This window comes from Ixodes scapularis, unplaced genomic scaffold (assembly GCF_016920785.2).
Source record: "Ixodes scapularis isolate PalLabHiFi unplaced genomic scaffold, ASM1692078v2 PGA_scaffold10__122_contigs__length_95168666, whole genome shotgun sequence".
NCBI lineage: Eukaryota > Metazoa > Arthropoda > Arachnida > Ixodida > Ixodidae > Ixodes > Ixodes scapularis.
Window position 1 is genome coordinate 68251410 of NW_024609836.1, and position 13625 is coordinate 68265034.

The following is a 13625-nucleotide window of genomic DNA, read 5'->3' on the forward strand; positions in this document are numbered from 1 at the left end:
ATCGATTAAAAGAATTGGCGCCTGATTACACTCCACTTCACATAGGTTGTCCAGTGTTGTGAAAGAAAATGGTGCAGCGCGTTATGAAGCCACGCGTTCAGTCGTGCCCCTTACATAAGGGCATACAAAACGTTCGTGATTGCTTAGGGGCTTCGGTTCCCTACACGTTTGTCAACAGACATTTCTAAAAAAACTTACGCACAGAACAAAACATCTTAAAACGAAAATAAAATCTATCGAACAGGCTTCAAAAGAGTGACAAAGAATGAACTTTCAAATCCGAATCTTTTACGAAATTTCGGACACAAATTAAGTACGAAAGAAAGAAAGAAAAAAAAAAAAAACGATGCTTTAGAAAATGAAGTGACCATTGGTCCATGTTTCTGCCCGTACAATTTACAGAGGTATATTATACAAATGAAAGTACGAACCTTCCGCAAACTCATAAGTAGCGAGACGAAAAACTCTGCACACATAGGAAGTAAACAGTTTTATACATCATATCAGAAAAAAAAAAAGAATAAGGGAAAATTGAAATGAGTAAATGCCTTAGGGCGACACCCTTTTTTAAAATATAAATATCGGCTGTGCCACGAGCAGGATGGGTGACAGCTTGCGGCCTTCCACACAATACCTCCGTAACTTTTTCAATTGCGCATATTATAAGTATAACCACATTTATGTTTTCAAAGAACGTTCCTTGGAGCTGGGGCGCGACGTTATTGTTTGTAATCGCGCAGGTGCGCGTCCTTCGGGAACGTGCTCACAGCTCTTGGCCAACAATTAACTCACCGTTAAGGAGCTGCAGCTGAACTCATGATGAAATTCTGGAATGCTGCGTGGCTGCTGCTCGTCGTTCTCGCGGCTCAATGTGTGGCGTTTAACTGGCACAAAAATTCCATCCTGAGGCACCTCTACCCAGACGTCGAAGCCCAGGTGAGCGCGTCTTATATTACACTCTATAGAAGAAGTCTGTGCGTCTACTTCCACGCACAACACTCGGAGAGTCAATCAGTGGAACTTACGGAGGCAGCTCAGCGAATGACAATGCCGAAATATATGTTTAGACAAAAAAGAAAAAAAAGAAAAAACAAAAAAACGCAGTCTTAGTTGAGACATTAAGCAATGCAAAACGTCACGCTTGCATTGCTTAATGTCACAATTCAGTCTGCGTTTTTTGGTCTAAACAGATGTTTCGGCATCGTCATTCGCTGAGCTGCCTCCGTAAGTTGCGCTGATTGGTTCTCCGAGTGTTGTGCGTAAAAATAGACGCACAGACTTATTTTAGAGTGTAATGCTAATGCTTCTTCGGTTGATGCCATAATCCTATTGGCTGCTGAGCGGTAATAAGATGCCAGAGACTTGCCACACCCCCGCGTTTTTTTAAGTTCTCGGTGACCGTGGCTGTTCCAACACCACCTAGAATAATCAAAGCCTCCGCATGCCCTCCTCTCCCTCTATGAAACGTCATCACAGTCGAATCGCGCTAACTCGGCTATTGGTCTCGAGTCCGGCCTTCGACGCGCTGATTGGACAGGAGCCCCGGCCGAGCACTGACGCAGCACTCGTGCCCAATCTCAGGCCTCGATCGATCCGACTGTGATGACGGTGCGATCACGGTGCGATCACGGTGCGGAGGCCTTGTGATTATCTAGGTGATGTTGGGGTGTTCACTAGCACGCAGGGAGGAAATATTGAATGGTGGTTAGTGGTGCCTCGTCGTTGGTTTCGCGCATTGTGGTTTTCTGCTTTTGGGTATCTTAAATACACGTGTTTTAAATTTCACCTTAAGCCGGGGTCACACTGCTTATGCACGTCGTATAACAAAAGACGGTTTGCGTACAGGTTCGAATGCAGTCACCACGAGATCCGTGCGTTCAAGGAGGAAACTTGGCAATTGCGGCATTCGAACCGGATACCGCGGTAACTCGTGTTGGCAGGCTGTCTCTTTGTATGCTGTATGAGCAGTGCGAACCCGGCTTTGCTCAATGCCCTGTACGAGCCAGAAAGGTACCCATAAAATGAATCAATAAATGGAATATGAAATGCGCTTTGTTTCATAAAAAAATATCGAAACTATGCGGAGCGTAAGTTCGTCTGCTTCTTGCACAGGGTTGTCAGAACGCCGAACTGTTATTTGCTGGTTGGGGAAAAAAATAGTGGGCAGACTTCAAGGCATCTAGCATTGAGGTATACCCGCATTCCTTCCAATTAGAACCAATCAGAGGTCGGCGTCGTTCTGACGTCACGGCAGCTCGTGCGCAACAAGCAGACGACTTGCTCTCCGCATCAGTGACAGAGTGAGAACGGTAGGGTTGTGTCTTTCGAGCGCCCGGCCTCCAGCACGCGCTCCATCCCTCCACGCATAGCCTCCTAAAGTACTGACAAACCCTGGCAGATTGCCACGGGAAGCGAGCGCCGAAATGGAAAAGGTGGGGCGGCAGACAACGGATGAGAGGCGAGCCACGTGACTGGCGCCCCTCTGCGGCGAGACGCCGAAACACGCTTCTCCCGAGCGGACAAGTGTGTTTCGGGTCCTCGCCTCTGCAAACGCTGTGCGCTGATATCCAGGTTCCCCGAGAAATGGATTTTTGATGCTCTGTGCTACCAGATCCTAGCGCTCCAAATCTGCGACCGCGGGCACTCTAGGTCTTTGTCGTCGAACTGTCAGGCTTTGTGAGTATAGAGGAGACTTTGCTCCACGCCGTGCTTTGGCTGGACGTGAGCGCTCGACGTGTACGAGACGCTGAAGCATTATCGAAGGTATAGAAGCTCGCTCTGGAGGTGGGACAGCTGAAGCTTCTTCGCCACCATTCTTGCATAGTCAGTGACCACGGCTTATGTTTCAGTGTATTGCTTTCGGGGACCTGATATAAAGCTGTCGGTAGCCTGCAATCATTAGTAAACGTTCGAGGCTAACATTCCTGTCCTTAGTTGACAGTATCTCCACCACATGAATTCCTGTCGTCGTGGTTTCGTTAGGAATGGCGCAGAGATTTGAAGTCACTCCCCCTGGAAAAACTCGTTCATCTGAGCACTGCTTTCACCGAGACCCGTGACCAGTTCAACACAACGCTGAAGGAGATTCTCATTCCGCGTACTGTGGGAAGCCCCGGCAACCTCAAAGTCAGAAAGGTGAGTATAAAAAAAGAAAGAAGGAATACGATGTTTTGATAGTGTTGGGTGTCTATGGGACGTAATCCATTCCTGGCTTTTTTTGTCTTATTCAACATCGCAGCTATCGAATAAGATGTCAATTTCTGGTATATTCGTTTAATTTAGAGTGAATTGCGGAAACCCATTGTGGTATTGCCCCCATCTATAGTCAGCTGACATGCCAGTCCGTACGCACATCGTTACCAGACTGCATCCAATAGTGCTAAACTTCCCATGAAAAATAATTAATGGCTTGTCTAATAAACACGAATAATCATAAAAAAATTATGTAAATGACATGTCATATGACACGTAGTTCTCATTTAGCATCTTCTCAACCGCGTATTTCAAGATGACTTTAGCCCCTGCTGCATGTCATTTAACATAATCTCGACTGCATATGTCAAGAGGACGTTAGGGCCTTTTGGATGTCATTGCTCGTTTCACTTTGCAGTATATAGCTAACACACTGAAAAACCTGGGCTGGAACGTGGAACTGGACTCCTTCGGCGACAACACCCCTCTCGGAGCCAGGAATTTCTCGAACGTGATCGCGACCCACAATCCCGACGCCTGCTACCGTCTGGTCCTCGCCTGCCACTACGATTCCAAGGTATCTCAGGCAGCCCACGGTAGTAGGCTATGTACTGACATTACTACCGAAAAGGAGGGATTTAGGATGGTTCAGTACCATGTTGCCAACGCATTACGAGTGTTGGCACTTTAGTGGCAGTTGGTGGTCTACTAATGGCTTAGTGGAGCCGTTATGGAGCCTATAGTGGTCATGACGTGTTCTGGAAATAAGCCAACTATGTAAGCGTATATAGAATGTGCAATGGTGAAGATTTGGAAACTGATACACTGATTATTGGCTGCTTTTTATCAGGAGGACCTTTAAATGTATGGCCCTTGGTGGGTTCATATGTGCCCTCATAAGGATAAGGATAGTGGTAAGGATAAGGTTGTATTTGGGAATAAAAATACAAATACGAAGCCGCGGAATACGGCAGTGACGCTTCCAAATTTCAACAGACAGAGCCTAACTGAATCGCGCATAAGTAATTTGCAACCACCAAAGTAAGTACGTGCACAATGTATCACCTTAAATAGATGAACGCTGCGAAAGAGTATGATCTCTATTATCTCTCCTTATTCCAAGCCCTGAGCGGGTTTGAACGACCGCGTTACCATTCTATACTATAGATTCCTGCCAAAACTGTTATTAATGACTAATTCTTGTCATGGGTAGTTTTGCAGGAGGGCAAGAATATTCCTAACAGACGAACAATAACCTGCTTTTATTGCCTCTTTGAAGAGCTTTAAAATTCTAACTTCAGATGCATGAGGTCGTCATTCATTGCACATTTCTTTTCCTTTTTTATAGACATTCTAGTCGGTTTGATGCAATATTAAACGCGATAATAATTCTCCTTTCTTTTGTTTATTCAAAGATCCACGAAGGGGGAGAGTTCCTTGGTGCCGTTGATTCTGCCGTGCCTTGTGCTCAGCTCGTTCACATTGCGAGGGTACTGCAAACAAACCTGACGGAACAGAGGCTCAGGGTAGGTACATGACATCCTTTGGTGAGTAAATCGGGTGGCCCGCGCCTCCGCTATTCGCTAAAAGGCCGATTCGCTCACGGCAAGTACCGAAGTAGAAAAAAAAATATTCTCAGCATATATTATCCTAGGGTTCCACCCAAAACCACGGTGACGCGCAAACAGATAGCTCACCGCGCGCACTCGCTTCGCCGTATTCCCACGGCAGAACATATTCAGTTACTCTGAGCTCGCAACTTTAAGCACGCCCTGAAAATCTTTCTCTTCCTCTCTCTGTTTTCACCGGTGGGACGTGATCAAAAACAAACAACATTATTTTTGCGGATTTCAGGAGGCGATATAATAAAAAAAACGCATGATACAACAGCGACGCGCTGTTATGTCATGATTGAAATTCATATAATTAATATACGCGTTTGTACGATCAAACACAGCAAATCAGCCTGCTTGTTTTATATAGTGTGTGTTTTTTTTTTTGTTTTTCTTTGTTATGGCCTGTCATGTCCAAGGAGGTAAAAGTGCAGAAGGAATACACGCAAGCTATAGGTGCAGTATAGAGGTTTTTTGCGCGACACAGGGGACAATTACAAGCGAGTAGACACGGACAACCAGCCAACTAGGCCAACAACAAGTTTTAATTAAGCTATAGGTGACTACCGACGAAAAATAAGAGCGGAGATCAGAGGTGACTTTTATCAGAAGATATTCGAAACCTAGAACTTCAAGAGCTCCTATTGAGTAAGAATTTATATCTATACAATGTTTTAATTTATTAAATAAAATACAAATACTTGGAACTTTCACTGCACCCGCCTATTTGTCCCCGCAACACTTATTAAAACAAACACCTCACTTTCTTGTTCCAAATTAGCAGGTCTCAAATGTTTATAATGAACATTTATTGAATAAAAATGAAGCATACGAAATATACAGGGAGCATTTGAATGCTGCGAAACTCTTAAATCGAGTGCTAAATCGACTTTTTAAACAAATTTCGGTGTACATGGGTACACAGGAAGGTAGTGCATTTGTTTAGTAAAAGTATCAAATGTGGTTTACTAAGTAAAGGAGCATAGAAACAAAAACCTGCATTTCCTATATACTGCGATCGCGTGTAAACAACAAATGATTTTTGGGTCACTACCGTGTTTATTTTGACAAACTGGAGAGGATATCTAAGTCAATTTAGCTTGCTTTCTATTGGACCTTTTCTTGCATTTTTTTTATAGACGAAACAATGGCCCAGTATGCCATTTGATGATTTTTAACAAAAAGGCTTAGCGTAGAATCGTTTCCAAGTAAAAAAAGAAAAATTGTTAAAAGTTTAAAGCTGCTTATATTTTAATCGAAGGAATTCACCCTGCTGTGCATTATTTTCATGGCACCCATGGGATAATTTTTTTCTTCCTACAAAACAAAGCACTATGCATTTATGCTGACTAGCCATAATGAGGTGTAGCATGCCCTCACTAGAGTCACTAAATGAGCTACGCTTAGAGTATCGGCACTCTGTTCCTCGATATTGTTGTGGGCGCCATCATTCTGGTGCTTGTGCAGAGCAGACGCGACTGCCGATCGTCATGGTTCAAATGTGCGACTTCCTCAGCATTAGATTCGGTGTGGGGAAGCTCATATGTCATCGCTCCGCTCTGTCGCGAACTGTTTGAACATTTGTGGAGGGCGGAAAAGCGTTTCCTGTGATTTCAGATAAAGCTTCAGATAACTGGCAAACATGATATTAAGCCACAAGATGGGTAAGTGTCTTTACCCTGAAGCTTAGCTTATTTAGTGGCACTAGTTCTCACAAATGTCCAACACCCCGATGATGATAGCGAAAGAAGTGAGCAGGCTTAATTTTGGAAGAGCTCTAACCCGTGAGGCAGAAATACCTATTTTAATTACTTATTTATTTATTTATTTATTTATTTGCCCTAAGGGCCCTTTCGGGCATTTTTTTTTCTCACTCTACGAATCCTTGGTGTAAAAAGCAAAACAAAACAAGAGCTCTGGGGGAGAAGGGGGGGGGGGGGGCGAAATCGAACCCCCAAATCCCCCCCCCCCCCCCCCCCCACGGGCCGGTGCACCACTGTTTACAGCAAATACACCAGACGCCTATTGGGATTGTTTCAACCTCAATTCCAGCTGTCTAAGCCCACACAAACAACACTATTAATTTTAACGGAGAATGTGTTTTATTGACCCAATCCCAGGAAAAAACAACAACTTTGATTTGACTTTTAGATTTGAACGACATGTTACACCGTTACATCATAGCTTACAAAACGCGTGACGTGACTAGATCACGTGACGTCAGGATACCATGACGTCGTGCGACGTCACGGAGTCATGCGACGTTATCGAGTAACGTGAAATCATAATGTCACCTGACGCCACGTTATCACGTGACTCTGTGACGTGTGGTATGGCGTCACGCTGCGCGATGCCCCGTGGCGTCATGACATTATGACATGACGTGGCCGTTTTGCGCTAGGCCCGACTCGCCCTCATCAGCCTCGCTCATTCTGTGCTCGCCGGTTTTTTTCAGCACGAGCGAGCTCGTGTGATTTTCGGCCTTCCTCCCCAATGAAGCCTAAGAGCTGAATTTCCTCGCAGAAGGACGGTGTGACGGTGCAGCTGATTTTCTTCGACGGGGAAGAGGCGCTGGTTGAGTGGACCTCGACCGATTCCCTGTACGGCTCCAGGCACCTCGCCGAGAAATGGGCCAAGGAGAGGGTTTCTCAGGAGACCTTGGACGGCTGTGTCGCGCAGCACCCGGTCACGCACCAGCTCGACCGCATGGTGAGCCTTTTGTGCCATGGTTGAAGATCTGGGGGAGAAGGCGTAGGTTTTATGGCCAACTGCCATAAAACCTACGCCCCCGCGAGCTCCGCCAACTGCACAACGCAATGCCTGCAGTGCGCCGCAAAGTGTAGGGCAGGTGCCAACATATCGATTCTTCGCCTTATGCATTCGATAGTTGCGTCGTGCTTTCGCAGGTGTCGTTTTGAAAGTGAAAGTTTTAGTATATGTCCTGGTAAATTTTTTTTTAGCGTGTATTAGACCATCACGGTACGCTTACGAAACATTATTTTGGTGCAGGAGTCGATGGCGTTGCTTGACCTGCTGGGTGCTTCCGGTCCTACATTCTATAGCTACTTTGAAAACACGAAGCCTTTATTCCTGAGGCTTTCTGACATTGGTAAGTTGTTTTCAAATATTTTGGAGCTCCATTCACGCCGGTAAAGAGAAGCAAATCTGTGTCTACAAACAATCTTTCTAATTACAAATTGCTTATGAAAAACGAGGCTCATCTAATTCCTTATACTCATCACTGTAATTAGTACGAAGACTTCTGTAATGATGTTGTATTGTAAAATGTTCGAGAAATGTGGATTACGTACAAAGAAAATCTTGACTACTAAATCCCCGCGTCAGAAGTACTGCCTGTTTTATTATATTTAAAAAGTTAAGTTGGATGACTTTTCGTATAGCTGTCAAGAAAAGTACGTCGTCGACTGTTTCAAACGCTGCGCAGAAAGAATGCAAATTATCAAACAGATCGCTAAATTGAACTAAAAACACACTGGTTTTGTAATGAGCACTTGGTTGTAGCATTTGTTTTTTTTTCATACGCGTATTTTCTCGCATTTTACGCTTTCCTCGCTAGGAGAAACACCCTGTGTGTTGTTGAGACAAAAATGACGAATGCGCTTATTTGCGACATTAAAGTGAAGCGTCTTTTTTCCTCTCTTCGCCGCACTTGAAGAAAAGCGACTGAACGACGCGAGCCTTCTGGAGGTATCAGGGTCTCAGCAGAAGACATCTTACTTCACCAACTCGCCAGCTCTCGGAAACATCCAAGACGACCACATTCCGTTTCTTAAAAAAAGTAAGTCTTGAGACACCCGGCGAACTCCCTTGTCGAATCGCCTTTTCGAATATTCGGTGCAACCCATCCACCGAATATATAGTTGTCAGTAGCTTAAAATTGTATACATTCTGAAGACTATGAGAATTATTCTTTTGAAATTGAAAACAAACCCTTCTACAACTTAAGTTATTTTTTCTCCAGGATCGGAAATTTTGATGTGGAAGTCGGGCAACACTATTGAAGTCGAACTTGTAAAAAAAAAAAAAAAAGTACGAAGGTTTGCCGAATCTGACGAAGAAACCCACGCTCGAACTAACTTTCACGTCGTCTCCATTTGTCAGCAAGGGGAGTTTCATATCTGCAGAGGCATGTAGTAACTATACAGGGAATGCTCTCCGACAAAAAAAAAAAAAAAAAGACAAACGAAAACAATGTAGCGTTCAATGTACAATGTGACGGCGTGTGGGGAGTTTGACAAGACAATTTAATTTTTCTTCTAAAGCCAATCTTCAAAAAATATATGAAAGTCGTTTAAAACTTCCAGTAGCGCCGAATTAGAGCGCAGCTCTCGAGGAGGAAGAGGGAAGGGTATTGAGGGGAGGGTATGCCCCTCCTCCTCACCTCCTCATTCTGCCTGCTACCCCGCCCTCCTCACGGTTACGCCGTCGCCGTCGGCGTAACCGTGAAGTCACGTGACCCTCGTGACGTCGCGTGACCCTCAAGACCTCACAGGGGTCACGAAACGTCACGGGGGTCACGGGACCTCACGGGGATCACGAAATTCGGCACGGTGCCGAAACGTCACCATGCCGAAACGTCGCTGCGGTTACGCCGTTTCTGCTCCGGCATGGGCACGCAGCACCTTGGCACTAGACTAACAAACCGCAAACTGCCTTTCGATTTAAAACACGTTCCATTTCTCTTTTTGGGGAAGTGCGGGGTGTGGGGGGGAAGGGAGCCCGTATGGAAATCTTATATCTGGGTCATATCTGGCCATATCAAACATTATATGATTATATGCGGCTTATATACAGCTTTATCTGGCGTATATACAGCCTGATATGGCGCATATACAGACTTATCTGGCGTGTATACAGACTTATCTAGCGGCCGGTTTTCAATATATTAGAAGTTAAAAAAAGTTTAAAAATTTCTTTGTTAGCAAACTGTGAATGACTCATTGTTCGCGAGCTAAATATTAGCACAAATAATCAAAAACTTCAGTTTTGACAAGCTTAAGTTTCAGATTATTTGTGTTAGTTTTCACGAGGATTTCAATGTAGCTTAATTATTTCAAAGTGTTAACATTACGGCCGAATAGACAATTTGCTAAATCCCCCAAGCGCCTCGGCCCGTAGTTGAGGAATCATGGGGACGGTGTTTGTTCAGCTGCTCAGTGATCGAAAATTTCGACCAATTCTATGGTTACACAGATTTGAGTGTAATTTGGAGTCACCCTGAACAAGTGTCATACAGAATCCAAGTACCTGTCATACCACTTTTAAAATGTCCCGCCAATGTCAGTACTGTGCATTCCGTCCAACCTTCAACCTGGATGGGCTGCAGACATATCTCTTAGATTATTATCATTCTCGTACAGCTTTAAAGACGATAATATTAAGTTAGAAACGCTAAAAATGTCATGAAAAGCTCCGCTGAATCCGAGCTAAATTCAGGTTTGGGTTGTGATTTTTCGGGTTTTAAGTAATTCCTGCTAAAACAACAACCACGAGAATGATAATATGGTAAGAGATTTCGGCGGCTCAGCCTGGTTGAAGGTTGGACAAAATGCACAGTATCATAAACGCTGCCATTTACGAGAAAATTTAAAAGTGATATGACAGGTACTTGAGCCCGGTGGAACGCTTGTTCAGGGTGACTACGAATTACACTCGAAACTGTGTAACCATGGAATCGCTCTGAACTAGCGATCACTAGGGAGCTAAAGCATCATCGTTCCCATAATTCCTCGAGTGCGGGCCGGGGCACTTGGGAGAACTGTAGACAATAAAAAGATATAAAGTGCTGATTTCAGGCTTGTGTCCTTTTAAAATGCCTGGCCAGATCTGGGATTTCCATACCTGGCCAGGGGTATCAAAAATTGGCCCCATATAACCTGATATGGTATATCTGCCAGATATAGCCTATATCTGGCATTATGAGGCTATATCTGGCAGATATACCATATCAGGTTATATGTGGCCAATTTTTGATATGGCCATATCTGAAATCTTCAGATCTGGCCTGATATAAATTTTTTGTAAGGGAGGGAGCCGCGAGCCGCACTTTAACACGCAAAGAGCCGCATGCGGCTCGCGAACCGCAGCTTGGCCACCCCTAAACTAGCCCAATTTAAAGTTTTAACACAACACTATACACAAAGCACGTTAGAAGTCTACTAAAAGTAGATTTCAGAGGTTTAAATCGTACAGAAATATGCTTCATGTGTACGTTTCGATTTCATAGAAGTAAAAAGAAAAAAAAGCGTAACTGATTTGTACGTCTTTTTCCCAAGTCTATACTTGATGCAACAGTTCCTTCATTTATGCCCTTCTTTTGTTTGTCTGGACGCAGACGTGCCCATCCTGCATCTCATCACGTTCCCGTTCCCGCCAGAGTGGCACACCGTAAAGGACAACGGAGACATTCTGGATCACGCAGTCATCACCAACCTGAACAAGATTTTCGCGGCGTTCATCGCGGAATACCTCAAACTTTGATCGAAGACAACAGCATCGGAGTCTTTTTAGAACCCCTCTCTTTTTGATGTTTTGAGCACAGAGAAACAAAGCCAAATTAAAACAACACAGAACAAGCTGCAGTGAATGTACTTGATGGGCCGATGCGTTATCCTCATATTTATTTTGGGATTCCGTTTAGACCTTGGACATTCTCATATTCTTTAACTCTTGCGAGTTCCATATAATCCGGATTGTCCCACTGAAAGTTTTTTTCTTTTTTTTTTTCGTGCAGACTTTGCAGTGTAAGTAAATTAACTTCTCTTGCTTATGGCTAGGAAACAATGCTCCGCCAGCAAAGCGAGGCAGCCCGCCGCACCCATAGACTATATAACATGCAGCATGCATGCGAGAAATCTGAGAACAGGTTCCCCGTCGTTTTTCGGGAATGAAGTGCGAGTTTTGCTCGAGACTTGACTGATTGTTTCGTCGTAGAACCCGCATTCGAGTACTCAAGAGGCAGCGGTGGAATGTAGGAAAACGCTTTAGAAGCAGTCTAGTAAACCCAAAGAACATTATGTATACGTCCTTCCCGGGCGGGATTCCCGCCGTCTCTTACGGCCCCTTGCTGTTAGCTTGAGCCGGCTGCAAAAACACGTGTGTAGCGCGGCTAACCGCCTGAAAGGGATGCTGAACCGAAATTTCAATTTCCCAAAACACGCGGCAAAAGCGTGCAACGGGATGCTACAAACACCAAAACATCACTCATACAGCGATATCTTGAACGAATGACCGTATTTTTCAAAAAAAGGAGGCGCATTTGCAGGAATGTTGACGTGAAGTTTCTCTGAGAAGGAGAGGGAACGGCCTCGCGTCTTCTCCGCCTCGCGGCCTTCAGGGAGCGAAGCAAAGAGAGGAGGGAACACGGTATCTTGACGTCACGGGCCTCGTCGGCCTGGTTCAATCTCGACCTCTTTTTCCAAAAATACGGTCGTCCATTCGAGATATCGCCTTGCGAGTAGTGTTGTAGGGATTGTAGCGTCCCGCCTACACCTCCTGCATTGTTTTTTTCAAAACCAAATTTCGGTTCACCATCCCTTTAATGCATCTGTCGCCGCCGGCATCTGCCAGGCAGGACTGGTCGCAATCATACCGCACGAAGAGATGGCGTGGGCAACCAGCCGATTGAAATGGAAAACGCACAACGCCGTGACACAGCCAGCCAATCAAGATCCCAAAACGTCTCGTCCCCAAGGCCCACTGTACCTCTTCTCTCATCTCCCTCTTTTTTTTTTTTTTTGTTGCTTTGTTACTAGTCGCGGGATCCCACCCCGCTGCAGTGCAATGACCGTAACGCCCCTCCTTGTTACCCGAAAGCCGTCATTCATCGTAGTTTTGCTTTCCTTTCTTTTCCTGCTCTTCTCAGCCCATCCGCCCCTTTCCCGGGGATCGGACAGGGAGTCAAGAGGTCAAACGAGTCAAAAAGTCCAATAATGGATTTTTCGACTCGTTGGGTCTTTTGACTCGCCAAACACGAGTCAGGAGATCCAATGTGGGTCAAGAGGTCCAACGAGTCAAGAAGTTCAACGAGTCAGAAGGTCCAATAATGGATCTTTTGACTCGTTGGACCTCTTGACTCGGAATCCCCCCCCCCCCCTCAAGAAAAAAGAAGAGATTTTTTTTTTTATTACAATTGGTTTAGCACAGGGTAAATTGTCTTGGGAAAATGCAACCTTCATTATCTTTCAAATCTCGAACCGTTGTCAAGAGGGGACTTAAAGCTTATCCCGTCAAGGTTGATTCAGGGCAACAAGTCATTGTACATTCGGGTCACGACAAAAGTCACTCTTCTGGTTTCCAGTTTGGGCCATGCAATTTGTGCTTTAGAGAAAGGAGAGGTTATGTTTTTGTAACCGTAAAAGCTATGAACCATAGAGATTGTATAAAATAGGGAAGAGAGGCAGTTGAAACGTTTCTATTACATCGTCAACCACTCCACCTCGCTCGGCCGCCGGCTAGATTGATGGAATAGGATGGGATGGCTACGGGCTTCGTTGCAGGATAATTTTAATTTTATGTTTATCATCAAACAACAACACAAAGGTTTTGTTACGCTCCATGATGAAAGAATTTTGAAAGAAAAGCATGACGGCGAATAAAAGGTTTCAGAAATCTCGTTATTTTTTTAAACACTACATCACGGTGCTATGTTTTTGAAATAGTGTATTAACAATGTTGCTATCGTGATTAACTGGTAGTACAGATTTATAAGAAATGGCCGACATACACTTCGAACTGTTCCCAGGAGGCTGAGGCTGAGAAGTTCTCTGGAAAAGGAGGGGGGTGGAGGGCTGAGCGTTA

At 44.7% G+C, this 13625-nt stretch overlaps 1 protein-coding gene across 1 annotated transcript; it reads left to right on the forward strand.

Annotated features, from left to right (window-relative positions):
- Positions 1 to 819: 819 nt before the first annotated feature.
- LOC115321803 (glutaminyl-peptide cyclotransferase-like) lies at positions 820 to 11401 on the forward strand. Its single transcript, XM_029982074.4, has 8 exons — positions 820 to 936; positions 2983 to 3135; positions 3611 to 3769; positions 4608 to 4718; positions 7329 to 7514; positions 7815 to 7914; positions 8482 to 8604; positions 11161 to 11401. The coding sequence occupies exons 1-8, from the start codon at positions 820 to 822 to the stop codon at positions 11304 to 11306; spliced, it is 1095 nt and encodes a 364-aa protein (XP_029837934.2). The 3' UTR covers positions 11307 to 11401.
- Positions 11402 to 13625: the final 2224 nt, after the last annotated feature.